The sequence below is a fragment of the Pseudonaja textilis genome, chromosome 16, assembly GCF_049901715.1.
Source record: "Pseudonaja textilis isolate UNSWEBS1 chromosome 16, rPseTex1.2, whole genome shotgun sequence".
NCBI lineage: Eukaryota > Metazoa > Chordata > Lepidosauria > Squamata > Elapidae > Pseudonaja > Pseudonaja textilis.
In genome coordinates, this window is record NC_142005.1 from 4,383,665 (window position 1) to 4,407,059 (window position 23,395).

General features: G+C 39.9%; 1 protein-coding gene and 1 non-coding gene across 2 annotated transcripts in view; both read right to left on the bottom strand.

The window, feature by feature from the left end:
• Positions 1-19,418, bottom strand: part of ACTN3 (actinin alpha 3) — a 39,384-nt gene extending 19,966 nt beyond the window's left edge. Inside the window, exon 1 of the mRNA XM_026716302.2 lies at positions 19,054-19,418. Within this exon, the coding sequence (XP_026572087.1) occupies positions 19,054-19,185 (132 nt within the window). The 5' untranslated portion in view covers positions 19,186-19,418. The remainder of the gene's footprint in view (positions 1-19,053) is intronic.
• Positions 19,419-21,228: 1,810 nt separating this feature from the next.
• LOC113446730 (U2 spliceosomal RNA) lies at positions 21,229-21,419 on the bottom strand. Its single transcript, XR_003375514.2, has one exon. It is a non-coding gene; the product is annotated as a U2 spliceosomal RNA (small nuclear RNA).
• Between the last annotated feature and the right edge of the window lie 1,976 nt (positions 21,420-23,395).

Here is a 23,395-nt window from a genome sequence, read left to right on the forward strand (position 1 = left end):
CAAAAAGTCCTTAAACATTTATTGCAGCAGAAGGTTTTGTGGTCTGAAGTTTCATTCATCAAATTTATTTGTTTCTTTGTATCTTATCTTTGTTATTTTTTTTACAAATAACAAGGCAGCAACTGTATCCAACTCACCTTCCTCCTCCTATTTTCCCCACAACAACACTGTGAGAAGGGTAGGGCTAAGAGAGAGAGGGACTGGCCAAAGTCACCCAGCTGGCTTTCATGCCTAAGGTGTGACTAGAGCTAGAACTCATTCATCAAATCTATCTTTCTATCTATCTATCTATCTATCTATCTATCTATCTATCTATCTATCTATCTATCTATTATTTATATCCCGCCTTTGGGGGGTAGGAAGACATTGCATTATTTTTGGCATCCCTTGAGCAATGGTGTAGTTGTGGGCAAATCAACCCAGAAGCACCACCCTTCAGCTACCTTTGTAGGTCCTTCTGACACAAATATGGATGGATGGACGGATGGATCCCACCTATATTGTTTTGGAAAGGCAGCAAACACATCCAGCACATCTTTCTCCTCCTATTTTCCCCACAACAACCCCGTGAGGCGGTTTGGACTACAGAGAGAATTAGCAAGAGCAGTAGATATCGTCACGGTAGATGGCTACAACAACTCGTGTCCCTGATTAGGATGTGATTCTATATACAAGAAACAAAACCAGATTTGGACCACTCTTAGCCAGGACATATGTCAACAAGAGCCCCCTTCAGATGCTGCTATGAAAAGGAAGCGATCACTATGGGGCTAACGCTACGGCCAAATCACAGAATCCGAGGGCTGAAAGGCACATTATCGTCTCTGAGTCCAGCACCTGCTTGGGACAGGAGTCCAAATCAAGAGCCCTCCAACAGGTGGCCGTCTAGCTCCTCAGATGGCTACTCTTAAGGGCACAGGTTAAAGAATGCAACACAACCACTGCCTTAATAACATGATGTAGTATGGCAGAGCTCAGCACAGCATTGCAACTGTCAGAGAAGCAGGCAGGATCTGAAAGGTCATGTGTGTTTTGTCATTTCTGTTTATAGTATAAGCACCTGCCACAAGGTACCCGTAACACAACGGGGGAGAAGCAAGAAGCCAGGCAGCTCCTGATGAGGCTGGGTTTTTTTGTACCGCCATGTACAATTTCGCGATATACCAAATGTGGGAATGCTGTATGATAATGGCTGATTTTTCATTCATGGTGCCATTTGCCTTTTATTTTAACGGAGAATGTAAGCAGCGTGCAGTCTTCTGCAACTCTGCAGGTCTAAAAATAATCCTCACAGCTGTGTACGCACACAGATTGAAAAATAGCCTGGAAAAATAATAATGTTCTGGGCAGATATCCCTATACCTTCGAAGGAGAAAATGGCAGAACTCTCTCATTAAGTACATTGGGGGATTTGAAATATAGGGAAGAAAGAGCCTCATGTCCCACGGACTTTGCGAAGGAGCCCACTCTGCAAGCCATGGAGGGGAAAACCACTCCCAGGTTTGAGGTCCTATTCTGTTAACATTTTGAAGGTCTGCTGTCAGTCAATGTTGACAATACCAGTTAATAACTGGTTGTGATCTAAGAATACCTCCCAACAGGAGTGGGATTCTACCAGTTCGCCCCTATTTGCTAGAACCGGTTGTTAACATTCCAAGCAGTTTGGAGAACCAGTTGTTAGAAGAAATTACTGGGCTAATCCTGTAAGGAAGGCAGGAAGGAAACATTCTGGTGTTGCTTACAGAAACTGCCTCTCTGTTAACCCTTATTACATTCGTGGCAGGACTAAATTCTAGGACAAGACTAAACATCTCTGGAGTTTTTTCCCCTCCTTTGCTGGTACTTTGCTTTGACTTATGACCATTTTTCACACCATTTTGCGGCATCCCCAGAGTCATGAGAGGCCAGGCAAGGAGATGTGTGCCTCAATGTGAGTGATATTGAGTTGGCCACGCTCAGCCAATAACATGACCACCAAGCCACGTCCACCCAGTCACATAACCACCAAGGCACACCCACCAACGAAGTCACGGCCACAGAACCGGTTGTTAAAAAATCTGAATCCCACCCATGCCTCCTAAATTCTACATATGTTCTAGGAAAACCCAGGTTCCAGCCTCTTTTGGCCATAGAGGCTAACTGGGTGACTTTGGGCCAATCACTCTGTTAGACTAACCTACATCTCAAGGTTGTCGTAGGGAAAAAGATGAGCGGAAGGAGCACTGTTTGCTGTCTTGAGCTCCTGATACAAATATAACAAATAAATAAAACATTAAATCATGAATGAAGGCAAAAATGCATGTCCTGGGATAACGTTGGAGGATCCAGTCTGGGTCAGTCCAAAAAGAAATTCCCTGCAGATGGGCTCCAGCCCAAGTCCAAAAGCTCAGGAAATAAAACCGCTGGTTCCGGTGACCAACCCAGATTGGATCCTGCAAAATATGAAATAAACAGTAATGAGAAATATCCTTTTTTTTTGAAGACTCCGGAGCGATGGATTGAATCAAAGCAAACCATAGTGAATACTGGATGGGAGAGAAGCACTGTAGGTTTCATCTCGTTGAATTTGTATTAAAGAAATTGTATTTTAAAAAAGAAATGCAGGGGAGTCATAACTGGATAGTGATTTTCGGCTTGGAGAAGGGACATGTGAACTTAACAGAGAGAGCAGCAAGCTTGTGGGGCGATCAGCGCCTTGAGCCAATTGAATTTCATTATCCTCTCCTGGCCCTCAGGCCTGGCCAAATTTAGATCTGGCTTAAAGGGCCCGCGATGAAGCCAGCTCCGTGTAATCCCCTGAGTCTGCAGAAGATCTTTATGGTTGGCCTCCTGGAGCCAAGGGGGATGGGAAGGTGGTGGGAGACCGAAAGAGCGCCCCAACTTAAAAATGGTAAGCTTGTCCATGCTGTAAAGAGTGTAGGTAGTCCTCAACTCACAACAGTTCATTGAGTGACTGTTCAAAGTTACAGCAGCACTGAGAAAAGTGACTTATGACTGTTTTTCACACTTAGGACAGTTGCAGGATCTTCAGGATCGCGTGTGCAAAATTCAGATACTTGGCAAGGGAGCCCAACATTTCTGTTGTTGAGTGAGACATTTGTTAAGTGAATTTTGCCCTATTTTACGAACTTTCTCGCCATTGCTGCGCTTAGTAAGTTAGTAACAAGTTGTTAAATGAATCTGGCTTCTCCATTGACCTTTGCTTGTCAGGTCGTAAAAGGGGATCATGTGACTGTCATAAATATGAGTCAGCCACCAAGCCCCAATCCAGTGACCGTGGGGATCTGCAATGGTCATAAGTGTGAAAAATGGTCATAAGTCACTTTTTTCAATAACTTTGAATGGTCACTAAATGTACTGTTTTAAGTTGAGGACTACCTGTATATCTTAAGTGGATGAAGGTAAACAGCTTTCCTTTCAATTATCCGGTCTCAAGACAATTTGCAGTAAGATGTAAATTCTCTTTGGAAGATTTCCATTTCCCCTTCTCTGGCCAAACGATACAGCTGATCTCAGCTTTAATCTTTTACCATATCCCTTCTGAAATAGCTGAACAAAGAAGAATGTGCTAATATTCTATTATGAATGAAGGAGAATAGAATATAGAATAGAATAAAAACTTTATTATCACTTTAAATGTACGCTAATCAACATACATTAAAATCAAATTTCATTGCATTCCACTCTCAAAAGATAACCATTATGCATATACCCACATACACACACACAAACACATGACACAGAGAAACATGACAGTCTAGTTCAGATGTATACATATGCACTTCGAAGAAAAAAAGAATCCTGTGAGTTTACAAGACAGCTGGCCTAGGGAACAAAGTTGTTCCAGAATCTAGAAGTCCTGCTACCTCCTTTGAAACCTCCTCCCAGATAGGAGCGACATAAACAGGCCCTGCAGTGGGTGGGTGTGGTCTTGAACAATTTTTCGAGCTCTGAGCACATAGCACGTATAAGCAGCATCCTGAGTAACGAAATACTGTATATGTGTCCCAGGATAATGATGTGAGATCGAATTTGGTTGGTCACCAGGACCAGAGACTTAGTCTTCTGAGCTTTGGGACTTGTGCTGGAGCCCACCTTCAGGGAATTTCTTTTTCCTGGAATACGTGTTTTGGGCTGTTCTGTGAGTCGTGAGTTGCTCCACATAAACACAACTCACAGAACACCCCAAAGCACGTATTCCAATAGAGAGACATTCCCTTAGGATGGGCTCTAGCAAGAGTCCGAAAGCTCGGAAGACTAAATCTCTGGTCCAAATCCCTGACCGATCCAAATTCGATCTCATAACATTCAACTATCTAGATTTCTCTATAATCCACCGAAATGGATTTTCTGTCCACAAATCTACCCTGCACTAGGTAGCAATTTTAAGGAATTGTTGTACCTCTAGTAGTGTGAATGCGTTTTTGCAGAAGGCGTGAAAGTTAATGTGGCATAACGTGGACAAAAATAGTTAGTACAGAACTAGAAACCCCAGGATCAAACTAAAATCTGGGAAAATCTTAAGCATGTCACTGTGTCCCGCATCTTCAAGCTCACTTCTCCAGCTTACCCACTTCCGTTACAGTTCAGTATTCATTTTAAGATTGTTTTCCCCACCTGTCCACTGAGTTTTTAAAAAAGCACAGTGGAACAAGGGCATTTATTAAAAAGAAAACATGAACGTTGGTTATCTTCAGCTCAGCAAACACTGAGTGTTATCGTGTGCTCCCAAATGAGAAGACAGAAGAGATTGGATCTAGATTAAATCAGAGCTTGTCAAAATGAGTTGGACATAATCCAGTCATTTCACAGAGGACTAAGAGCATTTAACTTCCTCTGACTCTAATCTTTTGGTGGAATCACAGAACCGGCTTCTGAGAAAAGCTTCTAAGGATGAAGGAATTTTTGCTGTGATGAAATATACACAACCTGTGTTGATTTAACAAGTTGGTCCGGATAGTTCTCCTTTATTTTCTTCTACTTTACAAAAAATTAATAAACTTCAGAAAGTCTCATCCTCTACCTTCTCAATTGTAGCCTCAGAAATCTGTTACTCATAGTTCTTCCTTCACCCCCTAGAACTGATCAGTTAGGCGTTGTTTTCATACAAAGAGCTGCAGCTGAAATATGTTTTACATTTTGCAGATGATGCTTCCTGACAAAGTGCTCTTACACTTCCGACGTCCGTATTTATTCTGCAAATATTTATTTTGCAGATGATGCATAAAAGAGAGTAACCTTGTTCTCCCCCACCTCCAGTCATGTCCGATTCTTGGAGTCTGCCTGAACAAGTTCTCCTGAAGTTTTCTTGGCAGAAAGAAGTGATTTGCCATGGCTTCCTTTCCCAGGCTGAGAAAAAGTGACCGGCCCAAAGTCACATAGTTGCCTTTGTGCCTAAGATGGAAGGAGTAGGCAGGTTTCCCAGTTTTTTGGATAATGCCTTAACCATTACAACAAACAGACTCTCAAAATGGATTTATACTAATCCTATTCCCGGAATAAAAATATAATAGGAACATTAAAATAATTTGTTCTTTATTTTACCAATATTTCTGCCTGAGGGACTTTTATCTCATAGAAACAGCAATATATGAAGGCTTAAGAAGAAAAAAAGACCTTGTATTGAGCCAAATACTTGATCTCCCTGCATACATTTTATAATGGTGCCATTTCCTAATCCTACCCTGAAGGACCAGAGAGATATGACAGTGAGAACAATCAACCAATGGAACAGTTGTGGGAGCTTCATCACTGGAAGCTTTCAAGAAGAGACTGGATAGCCATCTATCAGAAATGGTGTAGGGTCTCCTGCTTGGGTGGGGGGTTGGACTGAGATGACTTACAAGGTCCTTTCCAACACTGTTAATTTGTAATGAAGATTGAACATGGGGTCTTTTACATCCGAATCTAGGGCTCCCCATTTTTCTTGCAGACAGGTGAGCTGGCAGAACAGCCTGATTATGTCAACGAATCTTGTTGGCTTTTGTGAATGTCAACACAGCTGTAGAGAAATACAAGGAAGGGTTTGAAGAAAATATGCGGCAACCATTAATAAAACATAAGCTTAGCCCAGGAAAACGAGGAAGCCTGAAGGTTTAATGTTGCTCTGCCTTAACTCTAATGGAAAGAGAAATAGAAATTCTATCAGTTTTTCAATATTCTATTATTGGAGCCTACTGTATATCAACAGAAGTCTAGTATTTCTTGTGGTGTCTTGTTTCCTGACCTGGTCTGCTTTGAAAGGTAGACAATCACATAACCAAAGTTATTCCTGGTTTTCTGGATGTGTTTGCTCATTTTGGCTAACTTACAGATGCCTGAGAATCAGCAATAATGTAGAACATAAATAGGGAAAGCATTGAGAGAGACGTCCTGATAAAATCTGAATTATTTCCAGGAGCCCCGATCAAAATCCCACCCACCACCCACAGAAAAAGTCTTTTTATCCTAAATAAGATTGCTGAAATCAAGGATGGTGATGATAGTATTGGGGAAGAGAAGTAGGTCTCTGGCCAAATGGATTTATATATAAGTAGTCCTCAACTTACAACAGTTCATTTAGTGACTGTTCAAAGTTACAACAACACTGAAAAAGTGACTGATGAGAATTTTTCACCATTGTTGCAGTAACCATGGGGACCATGGCTACGTGATCAAAATTCAGATGCTTGGCAATTGATTCATATTTATGACAGTCGCAGTGTCCCAGGGTCATGTGATCCCCTTTTGCGACCTTCTCACAAGCAAAGTCAATGAGGAAGCCAGATTCATTTAACAACCATGTTACTAACTTAACAGATGCAGTGATTCACTGAACAAGTGTGGGGAGAAAGGTTGTAAAATGGGGCAAAACTCACTTAACAAATGTCTCGCTTAGCTACAGAAACTTTGAGCTTAATTGTGGCTGTAAATCGAGGACTACCTGTATATGAGCTCCAGTTGTGATATTAAATGTGAATTCCGAGGCTGAAGGAATGTTCTTTGATCTCTATATTCCCTTATTGGAGCCACTCCTTACTATATTCTAGTAAAAAATTATATAGAACTCATGCAACCAAAGTCTGCTCTTTCTTATTATAGAGAGAGCACATTCCCTTCCCTCTATCACCAAAATGCAAACAGTAAATGAAGGTACTGCATCAATTTCTCAGTTCCTCTCTCCTTAAGAATAGAATTAAAAAGAAGAAGATGCTAAAAATACATTTTACAGAGCCAAAGAGCAATCATTTATTTTGAAAACATTTGGCCTGTGTCTGCTCATGGTCTATTTCAAGGAGCCGGTTTTGGAAGCAAGAATTTAAAGGCTGGAAAGCCATGGGAAGCTACAGAGACTCTAGATTGATGTGAATTATTTGGATTGTCAGCTAAAATAAATTGGCAGGAAATGATTTTCCTGAAAGATATGAATATCCTTCTGCTAAATCCCTTGTGGAACACTATTTTTTTAACTTTATGGTTTCTGCTAAAAGTTTGGCCTTTGGTACAAAACAAGATAAATTAAAACTGATTGCCTTAAATTCCAAGCATTGAACAGCAGCAATCGCATATCTATTCTATTTGTTTTGGCAGCCTATTCACAGTTACATAATTACTTTAGAAGCCAGTTTTTCTAACCAGAGGAAAAGCAGGATGTAAATAAAGTCCGAATATAAAACAGAATGAACAACTGCACATTTGGATTGAAACAGATTTAATCCCAGTGTGGAGTCTCACAAATCTTCTGTCATTGCTTAGCAAATCCAGCAGCCATACGAGTTTCCTCTTGATCAAGTATTAATTCCTGAGCTTTTCTATTAAATCATAATGTTGGCTAAGCTTCCCTAATCCAAAGAGGATATATATATACAAGCACACATCCTCATTTGCATTGTCTTCAAAGCCAAAAAATATAATAACATGCAACTCACACAATGATCTCCATTCTCTTTTCACTAGATGACAAACAAGCAAAATGGATCCCCTGCATATCAAATCTCTTTTCTCCCACGTTACATAGATTGTACATTCATTCCTGAACTCTGTTCAAGAAGTCAGACTCTTCAACATACATTTGCTTACACAAAGGAGAAAAGGTAGGGTAGGGTAGAATAGAATAGGACACATAAGGAATTTGGCTCTGGTGCATAAGCTCTCAGTACACATACAAGCAACCAAGTGATAAATCATAAATCATAAGTTATAACTAACAAAGTGGTAGTAGTCATAAGATACCAAAAAGAACAGGTAATAGAAAAGATGAGAAGAGTAATAATAATACAGTCCTACTACATTCTTATCCTTAGGCATAAGACAGTGCTGTGGGAATTATATGTTTAGCAGAGTGATGGCATGGGAGAAAAACTTTGTCTAATTTGTCTAGTTGTTTTGGCATGCAATGCCTTATAGCAAGCTCTAAAAGACAAGATCTGCAGGTTTTTTTTTAAATCAAATCAGAGTTTTTGTATGTATGGAGAATTATGATTTCTGGACTATTTTGAGGATGTGCATGGTTACAAGTGTTGGTTGAAAACCTAACAAAAAAAAACCCTCAATATATGAATTGGGGGAGGGGAATTTCAAACATTCAGGAAAATTTCTGTACCTAGAAGTACACCCAAATCTCAAACTTGAACATAGATAAGTCAGGACCCACCCACCCACCCCTTTCACTGAGTAATATGTTGTGGCAGGAGCTTAGCACACCTGAGATGAAGGCAGATGTATAAATAGGAAGATCATTATGCATCCGCAATAAATGTTGGTCTATCTTACTTTCCAATTCAGATGATAAGCAAGTATATCAGCAATTACAAGCAGTAAATTTTTCCCCTTAGACTTTTTAAAACATTTTTTTCTATCTGAAATAGCATTTAAGGTACTGCATAGTCTTGAACAATTTAATAACATCATGGCAATCTCCACTATTCTCAGTCAGTTTCTGCAGCAGTCATAGAATTTAACCACACACACACACACACACACACACACACCATCCTGAAGGTCTGCCCTTTATAGGAAAGCATATATTTGGACTGAACATAGAGGATGTTTCTAAATTGAGCGTGATGCTTTATTTTTTTTTAAACTGGCTTCGTCTCTAAGAAAAGGTTGAGTTCACAAAGACTGGTTAAGCTACGAAAGAAAATGTGCATGATTTGTGTAGTGGCCAATAAATATGGCCATCAAATTGTTTAAAACAATTGCCAGAGCAAAGAAGCTTAACATGAACAAAAAAACCTAAGTTGATAAAGAGACAGATTTCCACATTTGTTCCAACCATCAATTATTATCATTGGTCATCCCACTGAAGCTTGCAGAAGGCACACCCGTATAATATAAGTGGACAATCAGTAGACAAGAATGGACTATATTTTTCTTGCTTCCAAGAAGTCAGAAAGATATCCAAGGGTAGAAAACTGGATCCAAAACCTAAATGGGATTCAGAGAGAAAGAACATCAGAGCCCAAAAAGAATGCCACGGACAGAAAGAAGAGTAAAAGAGGAGTGAAAGAGCGGTCCTACATACAGTATTTTAAATCCTGGTGACTCCCAATTTAGACTTTGATATTTAAAAAAAAATCACTTGATCCTAAAGGATCAGGCCTCAGCTCTTCCAGGCTGTATTATGTCTGTATTAAGTTTCCAATGGTCAAACGAGCCATGTGTCCCTGATAATACAGTACCCAGAAGGCTTAAATGGACTATCAGATAAGTGCTTACTCATTACTGTAATTCAAAGTGGAAGAGTGGTTGGAATGAGGAAACTGTAACTGGGGAGACTGGATTGCCACCCACCCTAAGCAACTCAAAGTTAATCATAAAGAAATCAAATCTTCTATGTATATAAAAGCGAAATACCACTCACGCATCATCACAAAATCTCCAGAACCGTAAAGCCTATAAGCTTGAAATTTGGCCCATAGGTTCCTCTTGGCTTGTAGGTGCTCACTAAGAAAGGATTTTTCCAAATGACCATTAGAGCATTTAAGGTATTTCCTATATCATTATTATTATTTACACACACTGATGCTAAGGAGCTCTACTCCCCCACCCCACCTGAAAAGAAATCTCTTCCAAATGCAGAGGAGAGGAGTTTCAGTTTCACAGCAGCACCAAGCAGCTTTAGTACAGAACAGTTGAGCTAAACCATGCCCAGGCTCCTTGCTGTCTCCTTCTTGCTCACACAGCAAATACTCTTTCAGTTTCCAAACAGCCCTCAACTCTCTCACACACTGACAGGACACTAGCCAGATGAATACCGATGGACGCTGGAAGGCAGAGGCAGATTTTTTTCTCCCCTTATTTTCCTCCCCCAAAACTAAACCCGACCACATAGTTTCGTGGCGAAGCACGGGCATCAAGCTAGTATACAATAAACAAGTATACGCATTCTTAACTAGGAGAACACAAGAAGCAATTCTTGATTCAGATTCCAAACAGGGTAACCCTGAGTCTGTTGTGACAAGTAATCCTTGACTTATAACCATTCATTTAGTGACCATAGTTGTAAAGTCACTGAAAAAAAAGTAATTTATGACTGGTTTCTATACTGATGACTGTTGCACCATCCCCATGGTTGTTGATTAACATTCGGACGCTTGGCAACTGGTTCATACTTACGACGATCGCAGTGTCCAGGGGTTATGTGATCCCCTTTTGTGGCTTTCTGACAAACCAAGTCAACAGGGAAGTCATATTTACTTAACAACCATGTTACTAACTTTAACAACTGCAGCGATTCATTTAACAAATTGTGGCAAGAAAGATAGTAAAATGGGACAAAATTCACTTAACAAATGTTTCATTTAGCAACAGAAATTTGGGGCTTAGTGGTGGCCATTAAGTTGAGGACTACCTGTCCTTTAAATTTTTCAAGGTTTGTGTTTTGGTTTTATATTAAGGTCACACAGAGCTTTTCGATGCCCAAGTCTCTCTCTGCCATTACAGCAGCTCTTGGAAGTGTTGATATGCAATATGCATATACAACTGGTCCTTGACATACAACCACAATTGAGCCCAACATTTCTGTTGTTAAGTCAGACATTTTTAAAATGAGTTTTGTCCCATTTTATGACATTTTTGCCACAGTGGTTAAGTGAATTGCTGCAGTTGATAAGTTAGTGACCCGGTTAAGTGAATCTGGCTTCCCCCATTGACTTTGCTGGTCAGAAGGTCGCAAAAGGGGATCACATGACCTTGGGACACAGCAACTGTCGTGTGAGCCAGTTGCCAAGCATCTGAATTTGGATCACAGGATCGAAAGTGTCATAAGTCACTTTGTTCAGTGCCGGTGTATCTTTGAACCGTCATTAAATAAACTGTTGCAAATCGAGCTGTAATCGGATTCAAACGTAATTCAGACGAGATGCGTTCTAGGATTCTCCCAGCAATTGTCGTTGCCTAATTAGTCAAAATGCAACGATTCCTCCTTGCAATTGGTTTGAAATTATAAAGCAAGTTGATACTCATCCCTTGTAAGTCTTTAAGTCCTTTGCACTATATCAAATAATGCGAGCTAAACGGTCGGCGTGCTTCGGGTATCTTTGTGAAACTCTTTTATTATTTTGGCTCTTCCCCAGTCTGTAAGATTGCCAAACTGTACAGAGACCAGATCTGAGCCTCTGTCTCTCTTAACTGAGGGTGTGTGTGTACGTATGTGTGTCTCTGTGCGACTGACACAACAATAAGGAGCTATTTCCGGTTTCACACACACAATGAGGCTAGCCAAGGCAAATATCTCCCTGCAGGTGCCATGCCAGGGATGGTTTTTGTCTCGTGGGCCGCTGTTGATGAGGCTTAACAGATTTGGCCACTGCCAACATCATTACAAAAGAGGCAATGCCTTCTATTGTGCGCTGCGGGAGACAGCCAAAGAATGATGTAACACAACAAAGAGGTTTGCTAGAGGGTGGGAAAGGTGGACGTTTTGATTTGGTCAATCTCGTTTTGGAGAAGTGGAATGCATCTCAAGTTGGCAGCTTATGAATTCCAGTAAGAAATGTGCTGAGGGGAATCTCCCTCATAAAATATGAGGAACTATATACAGGGGTTTATTTAATGACTTCATTTGTGACACAAACATGCACAGAATTACATTTTTTGATTTAAAAACTGTGCTGGTAACATCTTCTAGAAATGCATTTAAATGCACATTTGGGGGGAGGGGGAAGGGTTTACATTAATGGTGTATTTTATGTGGGATTTTTGTGTGGGGGAGTCTTTGAGTGAATCTTGACACTGCATGAAATTCCCCTAAGACTATTTGTTGCTGCTATACTAACTTATTAAACAAAGCATCACATCCATGCCCTATTCTTTTTTGGCCCTGGTTCCCTCCTTCGCTTTTGTCTTTGGCCAGGCTCATAGATAAAATGCAAACCAAGTATGTCTCATCTGTAATGCTGTGTATCTTGGGAGATAACATTTTACAGCAATCTGAGTATTAAATTTATTTTTTGCGGGAATCTGTGTATTTTTTTCTGGGACCTGCTGTGAGTCTTTTTCTTAATTCCCATAATTCCATAATAAGGGTTTCCCCAATGCCAGGGCTTATACTTAGCCTAAACTCCCATCCTACAAGGAAGTCTTATACCTTACACATCTCCTACTTATGGGGTTCAGGTGGGGGGGGGGGACACACAACTCTCATTATCCTCAGACAATAAGATTCAAATTATGAACATTGTAATACAACTTAGTTCAGGGGCCCTGGTGGGAAAGACTTTTCCAGTCTACCGTAGATGCTCTCAACAAAAGAGGTGTTGCTGCATCTTTGAACAACAAACAAAACTCCTCAGCAAAGTATTTTGTTCATACCGTTGCTACCTTAGCTTTTCCAAATACTCTGTTTCTCACATCCTCTCACTTCAGTTTTCCCTATTACCAGCATTTAAATTGTAATAGTTTCTTTCCCTGGGCCATCCAAACCACAAATAAACACGAAGTCACTACCTCATTAAGATGTGAAAAGATGTGAAATCTCAATACCCCATTCAGATGTATGTAATACAGATGTAATAATATGTTACAGCACACCATCTCTTGTGTATTATACTCGGCTAAGTGTTACAGTCAGTGTTGGATGTATATTTTGTGTATATTTGTAGATATTGTACTCTCAAATTGCAAATGGAGACATGGGTACTCTATCTTTCTTATCTTCATTTTTAAGTGCTTTGGTTTTATTGTATTGCGAACAATTGCTGGGGTGCATCCACAGTTTCATTGTACTTGTACAATGACAATAAAGTTCTTGTTCGTTGTACTTGTACTAGTACAATGACAATAAAATTCTAATTCTAATCTCTGTGGGCCAGAAGATTCAATCTCAAGCTTGAATAGCCAGAAATTGTGGATGGCCTGAGCAGGCATGCTTGTATGCAGAACTGCAAGAATCTAAAAACTAATAGTTTAGGAAGTATTAAGAATTATTCAAATTTAGCATTGCTCAGAAATTTGGATGCCTTGCATCCGGCCCAGATTCTAGCACCGATTGGCCAAAATTGAGGAAGGAATATGAGATCTAATTCGTGAGCAATTATAGTAGCTGAAAATTGCTAATGGCTTTCCTTTTTTGTTGATATTAGTAAAAGAGTTATTGTATATATGAACAACTTCCATTCAAGAAGAGGAATCACAATCCTGTTGTCCATTATGCATGCCTAGGTCTATTCTGCTTCACATCTGAATGCTCCATTCAAATGACCTCTACAAGGAAGATACTAAATCCAAGGTAGTGTTCATAGCTAAATAGAGAATTTTCACACTGCATAACCAACTTGCTATCTACTGAACAAGTCTAGCGCTATTTACTAATTAAACAAATTTACATCGATGCCCGTCTCACACACACGGTGACTGCTTTAAGACACATTATACCTAAACTCCAATCAAACATTTTTTTAAAGTTTATCCACACAGTGAATGCATAAAGTCCTTGTTTCGCTCAAGAGATGCAACTCTCTTTAAATAGCTTCTTCATTCTGAAGGCCCATTTATCTTTCAGAGAAGGGCAGGGAGACCCTTCCCGTACCCTAATTAAGCTCTGTCCTCTTCCAAAATACTACCATTAGCTCATCCTTAACCTCCTTGCATGGCAGTAGAGCTGAAGAGCAGTTTTTAGAAACCGCCTTACATGGGCAAGGCATCTGGAACAGCAGCAGCAGCCATCCGATATCTGACTGATGCAAAACCAGCCCCACAGATCTCCAGCATCAGCAGGAAATAAGTCTCTGGACTCAGAGCTACACGACCGGGCGTTATTCGGCAGAGGAGAAACAATCCCTGATCAGCAAAATGGGGTGGGGGGGGGGAGAAGCTGGTGCATCCAGGTTCCTCCACCTTTGCAAATGTGGCCAGTTGGTTCATTATAATAGAGCAGAGTTGGAAGGGACCTTGAAGGTCTTCTAGCCCAACCCTCTGCTTAGGCAGGAAACCCTATACCACTTCATTTTGGTTGTCCAATCTCTTCTTAAAAACTTCCAGTGTTGGCGCATTCACCACTTCTGGAGGCAAGTGGATCCACATTTCATTAGTAACTGGGGTCAGTAGTGGCTACAGGTAGTCCTCAAGCTACAATGGATCAGCATTTAAGTCATGAGTCATTGAAGTTGTACGTTGAGGCATCATATGGACTCGATTTTTATAACCTTTTCGGGGACGGTTGTTAAGGGAGTCTCCGTTGTTGTTAAGTGAACCATGTGGTTGTTCAGCGAATCACATGATTGTAGATGCAAAGCCATTTTTTGTCTTTATTTTTTTTGCTGGAAAAGGGCAAAAAAGTAGCAAAATGTGATTATATGACCAACCCGTCAGTTGCCGAGCATCTAAAATACCATCAGGTAACCGCAGGTAGTGTAGCAATTGTAACTTTGAGGACGGATTGTAAGTAACTTTTTCAAGTCTGTAGTAACTTCAAATGGTCATTAATTGACCAGTTGTAAGTCAAGGACTGTCCATATGTGTGGCAGTCATACCAGTTGTGAGGGTTAGCTGGTAAATTTTTTTTTGACATGGGGAATTCAAGTTGAAGGAAGTGGATTGTTATTTTGGAAGTGCATTGTTATTTTCATAAGTCCTTAGGTGACTTTTAAAAAACAATATCGTAATCTTTCAGATTTTAGAATAGGAAAGAAATAAGTTTTGCTCTCTGTCTTCTTCATAAAGATGTTGCTTTTCTTATCAATTTAAGATCAAATCCTTCCTTCGGCAATGGGAATGAAAATTATGTAGGCCATCGTTCCTCAACCTGATCCCTCTAGAGATCCCAAGATGATCTCAAGATGGACCATGCTGGTTGAACAACAGTAGAAGCTTTGTTAGATAAATAGGAATGAAGAACTGAATGAAGGAGAGCAAATAGATATAAGGTCTGGAAGAAAGTTTAGTTATGTGTGTGAATCTATTTGGTCCAGCATATACCATCTCAACCAGCATTGCAACCAGACATTTGCAAAAACAAGAAAAGAGGAATTTCTTGTGTACCCAACAACAATAGAACAGAAACTTTCGTGATTATAAAAACACAATCTAGCTAGAAGCCTGTGCAATTTGCTTCTTCTAAAGATCCCATCACCTACATTAAATGTTTTTTTTAAAAAAACCTAGAAAATACAAGTTTATTGTCCCAAAGGATTGTTGAAAACATTTCGCTTCTCATCCAAGAAACTTCTTCACAACTGAAAGTGCTTCTTGGAAGAGAAGCAAAACGTTTTCAAGAAGAAGAAAAGCAAGAAAGCCCAGCTGCCTTTTGGAAAAGCACCTATGGGACTACCATGACCTGCACGAGTGAGAATCTCCGTAGACATATGTTTATTCAATGAAGCAAGAGAGTAGAATGTGGGGAAGTTCTTAAGTCATCTTGAATCAAAGCCGATGAACCTAGCTCTTTCCCAGAAACGACCTTCTAGGCCTCAGTAACAACTTGTCCTAAATGATCAGGCACATTGTGACGCAATCTTAGATGCTGTTCTGGCCCTTCCCCATTATCACAAGACCACCATGCCTTTGACCCCATAGTAAACAGGTGGAGATATCCTTTTGGCTATAGAGCCCAAAAGGGATCCCTGACATAGCCGGAGTCACTTTAATCACATTTAAGCTTTAGGGAAACTAGATTTTTTTTAGCTGTCTTTCTTCAGGCATTATGTTGATGGTATCTCAAAGTACCCAGCCATGAAGGTGAATTAGATCCATTATATACTTTGGCTGAGAATCATTATTTACCTGAAAAGGTTGGTGAGGCATGCTGGTGTGCATTTGAGAGACCAAATCAAGGAGATACATAAGAAAATGGCCATAATTTAACTGTGAAGTCAGTTTGATCTGCATTGCAGAGTGAAGGACCTATTCAGCAAAATAGGTTGTGTGTTTGATTATTGGCATGAGAATACTAGCAAAATGTTATTTAAAAACTGTCTGCTTAACTAGCATCATAAAAATATCAGGTGCCCTGTGCCAAATCAGACTGCCACCCCATCTTAATAACACCAAAATTCCCTCACATGCTGGTCTCCAGATCTACTTGACTACAAATCCCAAATGCTTGGTGATAAAAGAGCTTATAGGATAACTGATCAAAAGGAATCCACTAAGTTATTCTCCCACCCACCCCTCATCAGAAAGTTTTCCAGTTTTTCTACTCTTTCCTAAAGTGCTGAGGACTGAACCAGGGATCTTTTTATGGCAAAGTACAAATTCGACTACTTGTAAAGCACACCGCCTGTCCTCAAAATTAGAAAACCAAATTGGAAAACATAAGAACAAAAAGGCAAGATATCATAGTCCAAATCTGGTTTAAAAGCCAAATAGCATGAAATATCAAAACTCAGCTGAACTAATCTACAGTTGCAAAAAAAAAAAAAATCAAGAGATGTCTGGTAGTCCTTTTCCAATTAATAAATTTTATCAAAAACTAGAATCTTTTGTGTGCTGATGGAAAGAACTGCAGCTCACAAAAATGTATGGCTTTTAATAACACGTGTTACTCAGAAAAGGTTCTAACCAACTTCTTTCTGATTTTTTACTGTAACTAAAAGAGAATTTCCTCATCCATTTTCCATAGAAGATGCTACTTATTTCCAATTCCCTGCCTCAAAATATGTGAACAGGTGCAGAATAAAAAGGTTATGTTAGGTTTTGTGTTTGATTATTGGCATGAGAATACCAGCAAAATGTCATTTAAAAACTGTCTGCTTATCTGGCATCATAAAAATTCCAGGTGCCCTGTGCCAAATCAGACTGCCACCCCATCTTAATAACACCAAAATTCCTTCACGTGTTGGTCTCCAGATCTACCTGACTACAAATTCCAAATGCTTGGTGATAAAAGAGCTTATAGGATAATCAATTGCATATTTTTCTTCATATAATCATGTTATCTTCCGAATAAACCTGTCTAGTATGGCATTCTATTTTTTTATTATTATTAGATAACTGAGGCTAAGAGATAGTAGACACAAGGAGACCTGACAGTAATAAAAAGAAGACTCTAAATCCAGATTGGCGAAGCCCAAACCTGGCACATATGCTTTGCACTACAAAGAAAAGCCTTCTACATCAGAATGAAAGTGCTTTGGGAAAAGATTAATAATTTTATGAAAACTATCTTTACTTAATGGGGGTCTCTTGCAACATGTAAGTTTGAGAGACAAGAATTCAGAGGAATATCTCAGATTTATAACCCTTACAAGGGCTCCACAAATGATAGATGTAGCCAAGAGGGGCGCAAAGCACTTCTTACAAGAGTTGCATGGAAAGCAGAATTGATAACATGCATGTCAGGAGGCCAATCTTTTATAATGCTATCCTTAGAAAATAAGAGGTCATGATTGAACTGAAATAAGGATGGAGTTTGTGAATTCCTGTATCCTTCTGCTCACAGTCTCTAAATTCCATATGCTCCCAAATGCTTTCTCGTTGCCGGGACTTTAAAAACTCAAAGCAGATATTGTGTTTTCTTTCTTTAAAAAAAAAATACAAGTGGCTTCCTTTTCATGGCACAAGAGTTCTGAGTCCTATTCTACTATCAGATATTCCAGCATGTTTGCAAATGACTGCTTAATTACTAAGGGAGATGCTTTGGCACACAAGCCCGCATTATGTTGGGGAAAGAGGCTAGGGCCATCTCTGAAAGCCTGTGATTAAGATATGGCCCATATGTGATAATATTTTAACCAAGCTGTGCTAGGGCGAGTTCCCAACTGCCACAAAAAGATATATTTAGCTGGTTCCTTTCCTTCTCTCTTGGGTCTCTGTCATTCCAGGCATTGCTCAGATGTGGCTCTGTCCCTCGGCAGATTCCACTCTGCTGACATATGTGCTCTTTGCTTCTTCTCTGCACACCTCTTCTGTCCACCAGTACTACTTTGAATCTTGCTTGACGTAGGGTGCCCAAAATGTCAGTCATGGTCGGTCCTGTGTGGGATGTGGGTCTGGCTGATGGGAAGTGACAGCTGCAGGCAACGGTATCTAATGTACAGAGATGGCAGCTGGCCCTTAGAAGATGTGTCTCCTCACTCCTATAATATAGGTGCAAGATGCCTTCCTTTCTCTAGGGTAGCGGCAAACTCTATGGAACTTATTTCAGATCAGAAAAAGCATGCAATTTCCAAAACAATTAGTTAATTCTGAAACTGATTCCACCGTCAGGTTAAGTTAATTCCATCACTGACTCCATCATCAGGTTATTTTTTTAATCAATGCAAGCCTTTCCCCCATCCTGCAAAGTCCACCGAGTAGATATGATGTCAGACCTCAACATCCATGGTTTCAGGAGCATTTATCTGCCATCCCACTCAGCAAATTTCCACTGAGGCCAACTCAAGGGATTTGCTCCCCCCTCCCAGGAAGACAGAGACACACCTCAGAATTACTACCTGGTATTTATGATTGGTGCCATTGGAAATAAACATGAGTTTGTCGATAAAACCAACACAGCAAGGAATTAGAGAAGCAACCAAGCCGGCTCATGACACCCAGCAGCTATCCTGGAGACGTTCCATTCAGAAAGACCCTTGGGCCTGGCACCCGATCTGTACATCTTGGATCTGCTGTTTTCTCTAACTGGCCTCCTACCTTTCGCTGTTGCTTTTCCCAGGCTGGGTCAAGCAGTAAGTCCCGATCCCAGTCTTCCTCCTGCGCCATGTAGTCTTCAGTCATCATGTAGCAATGGTTGTACTGGACGTGTGTTTCCATCTGCGTCGTCATGTTGCCTTGTTCTGCGAAGCCCTTTTCCTCTGTGCTTATTCTCTCCCTTACAATTTACACGGTTCCCCCCCTTGCTCGAGCTTTCCGTCCCTTTTTCTGCTTGCTCCCCTCTCAGCTCCCCTTAGAGGTCAAGATCCCCCAAGTCCTTCCAGGCTGTGCGTCTGCCTGCTTTGCAGCTGCACCTGTCAAAACCAATCCACGTGACCAGTCCTCAATAAGTATTATCAGCCCCGGGAAGGGAGATCAGGTTCCATCTTAAAAAGGCCACGGGGAGGGGACAACACAAGTGTTCCTACCAACCAGATAGGGGTGGTGAAGACAACTGTTGGGAAGCCAAGTATTCCCCCCTTAAAGCAGAGCCACAAGCTCTTAAAAAAGAAATTGCTCCTGTGGGCTGAATGTCTCTCCCACAAAATCCATGCCAGATGCAGGAGGACTCTCCTTAGAGCAAGAATCTCTGTTCAGGGAGGCAATTTCCCATTTTCAGTATAGCAAAAGAGGAAAAATCATACATCGTTAACTTTCCACTAAGGTGCAAGAGAAACTTTTTGATATGCTGTCAAGATTCAAGAATAAATGTATGGCTGAACAGAACAGTGTTGGAAGGAACTTTGGAAGTCTTCTAGTCCAACCCCCCCTCCTCAAGCAAGAGACCCTATTCCATTTCAGACAAACGGCTATCTAATAATCTCTTTTTTAAAAACCTCCAATGGTGGAACACCTACAATTTCTGGAGGCAAGCCCTTCTGCTGATTAAGGGTCAGCTGGCCTCCATGTTGAGAAAGAAGTTAAGGGCAAATAATTTTCCAGATGTTCTCTTATCAATTTGGACTTCCAACCACATTTCCCAAATAGATTCTAAAAATTTCCCAGGATTTCCTAGCATTTCCAAGCAACCTGAGTTCTTTTTGAGATCCTGGCACTCTGTCCAATGAAACCCAGATGGATGGAATATGGCCTCCTTATTTGATTCCTGGTAATGAAGGAAAAACCTTCTGCACATGTTCACTCAGGTGTCTATTTCACAGGCTCTATGTGGGGCTCCCCAATATTAAAACTAGATGCCGCACATGTCTCAGGATGTCTGAATTCCAGAAACTGCTGTTATTTTACAAAAATAACAGCAAAAGGTTACTTTTTCCTTACAAAAAGTGCTGCAAGAAACCAGTACTTTAAAAGGTGATAGGTTTGTCACATCTCTCGGAAAGTCATGTGTTGCATTTGGATGTTTGAAATCCTCCCCATGAGCTTTAAAACATGTCAGAATAAATACCTGTCTAAAGGTCATTTCAGGAGGAGAGGAAAAGGTTTTCAAGACTGACCTTATTCTGTTTGGGATATCATGAACACAGATTTGGTTTAGATTCCAAGAGCTTTCTGCTTCTTTGTATTTCACCAACATTTGCATAACTCAATGCAGTCTCAGTTCATTTGCAGGCTGCTTCTGTTATCCAGGAGTTATTCTTAGGATCAGTGAGAAAGGACTTGGGAAAGCTACTGAATGCCTAGAAAAAAAATATCAGGTTCTAGCTTAATGTTTCAAAGTAGACTAAACATAGACAAAGCATTTTAATCCTTGGCTTAAAATCATATTTTTACAGCACCTTATCTCTATTTCAAGTTCCTGTACAACAGAGAGCAAAAAAAAATATCAATGTACAAATATTTAAAAGTTAGTCTCTTTTAATAATTTAAACAATACAGTCAAAAGATGAAATGTACAGATAATGTGCATTTAAATGTAGTGATAGATCTCTGCCTTTTTTTTTGGTCGTTTTGACTTAAACTTAGCAACCATAAGAAACAGAAGTCATTACCCTAATCTGCTTGGGGTTTTTTTGGCTTTTAAAGAGTCAATGTTGACCCTGAGGAAGTTCCTCCACTTCGTTAGAGAGGAAGAAAATTAACCAATACAAAGCCCCACACATGGGACTTCAAGGTTAAAACTCAATCTCCCACTTTCTAACATACTCCATCTGCTCTGAGATAATAGAAAGCTTATTTTATTTCATCTATTCTTTAACCAACCAAATTCCTCCCAGGGGGAGGTGCACCATTCCTGGAGGTACTGCAATACCAGGCTGATGCTTGGAGTGGACGGAGCAAGCCCCTATTCCATCTCCCAGTTCCAAAAATCCATTTAATATGTAGTCCTCAAATAGAGAACATATCAGATATTAAACTGATAAGAACAGATACTACACTTGATCTTAGCCAAAAGGCCGAGAAGCGATACCTTCCTTGTTCAGCAGCCTCCTAGGGCATCTTTCCAAGGAAACTTCAGATAACAATGAGCAAATTCCTTACGGAGCATATTCCTTATCACATCGGAATCAGGACTGCTTTGTAACATCATCAGATATATTCTGACAATGTGCCTATTTCTATTGTCCAAGTTAACAGCCTTCAATTGTGAAATTTAACTATTAAAATTATAAATTGTTAGCAACACTCATTTTCTGATTGCCTGTGTGCTTCTACTGACAGCTATTGGTGCAATATTTACATAAGCCTTCCCATTTCCCCCATCATGTCTTTGGAGCTGTTATTTCAGAACTTACCAGTAGAGACTTCAGTCCTACTCTGAAAGCTTCTTCTTCAATGAGCATTCTGAGACATGAAAGGAAAAGGCGCATGAGAATATGATAAATAAAAAAGAATGGCATAAAGACATTTCTTGCACAAAGCTTCCTGGATTTCACATCTGTCCAAAAATTTACCAACAAAGATAAATGTTTCAGAAGCTTCGCTTGCCGTTTCCTTCAAGTTTAATTTGAGCATGGATTATAGAAGCTTATTTTGAAAAATAATTGGTTATTTCTTAAACACGTGAGATCCTGTTATAAATTTACTTGCTCTGTTTCATATATATCAAAATGAATCAACAATGATTATTATGAGTAATAATGTTGAGATCCTATGGAAACACCAGATTCAGAATTGAAGAAACTATTTAGATAAGAAGCAAAATGTTTTCAAGGAAAAAAAAGAAAGAAAGTCCAATTGCCTTTTGGAAAAGAAGCTTTTGGACAATCATGACCTGGATGATTGAGAATCTCCATACACAATACCAAATTCAGTAATAAACAAAAATGTGTTAATCTGTTGCAATGGAAACAGAGAAACAGCCGTTTGTAGCATTTTTTTAAAAGGCGAGTAGACAGTTACATGTTGAATAACAATAATATTTTATGGCTCAATAGTTTGACTTCAATAGCTAACCATCCAAACATGTGACTCTGGGCGGCATTCATCATCAAACATAAAAACAATTAAAATAATACAAATTTATTACAAACTACATCACCAAACCATATACAGATAGCCTTTGACTTTCAGTCATTCATTTAGTGACTAATTTGTTTGAAGTTACAACAGCCACGAACGAAGTGACTTACAACCGATCCTCACACTTACAACCACCACAATCTTCCCCACAGTCATTTGATCAAAATTAGGGCATTTGGCAACCAGCGTGTATTTATGATGCATACAGCACGTCAATCACCTGCGATCTTCCCAGCTGGCTTCTGACAAACAAAGTCAACAAAGGAAGCCAGATTTGCTTAATAAGTGGAATGATTCGCTTAACAATTGCAGCAAAAAAATGTCCCAAAGGTACTTTTCTCACCATCCAGTCAGAGCTGAGGAAGCTTCTTGGATGAAGAAGCGAAATGTCTTTGAAGAAAAACCAGAATGTCCAGTTGCCTCTTAAAATATACCTTTGGGATAACCAGGACCTGGATGATTGAGAATCGCCAGACACGTAGCTAAAAAAGTTTGTAAAATCCGACACAACTCACTTAATAGCTACCTTGCTTAGCAACAGAAATTCTGGTCCTAACTGTGGTCTTAAGTGAAAGACTACTCTTATACCATCGAATCAATTAAATCACATCAGATCTCCAAATTGCATTTGATGCTTATGTCATTTTTCATGCATTGCCATTTTGGTTTTATTGTGATTTGCTGCAGATGCCAGAGGGGCAGTATTTTAAGATAAAAACAGGGCAAAATAGCTTCTCTTCTGTAAAACAACCATTGCTCCCGATCGTATAAAAATGCCATCCTATTTTGTACTCATATTGGTACAGACGCATTATAAACAGGCAGTGCTTTGGTCGTAACCCTGTGACAATCTTGACTTTTTTTTAACATCTTCTGTAGACAATGATCCATGACAGCGGGACAGTAAATGAAAAAGGACAGT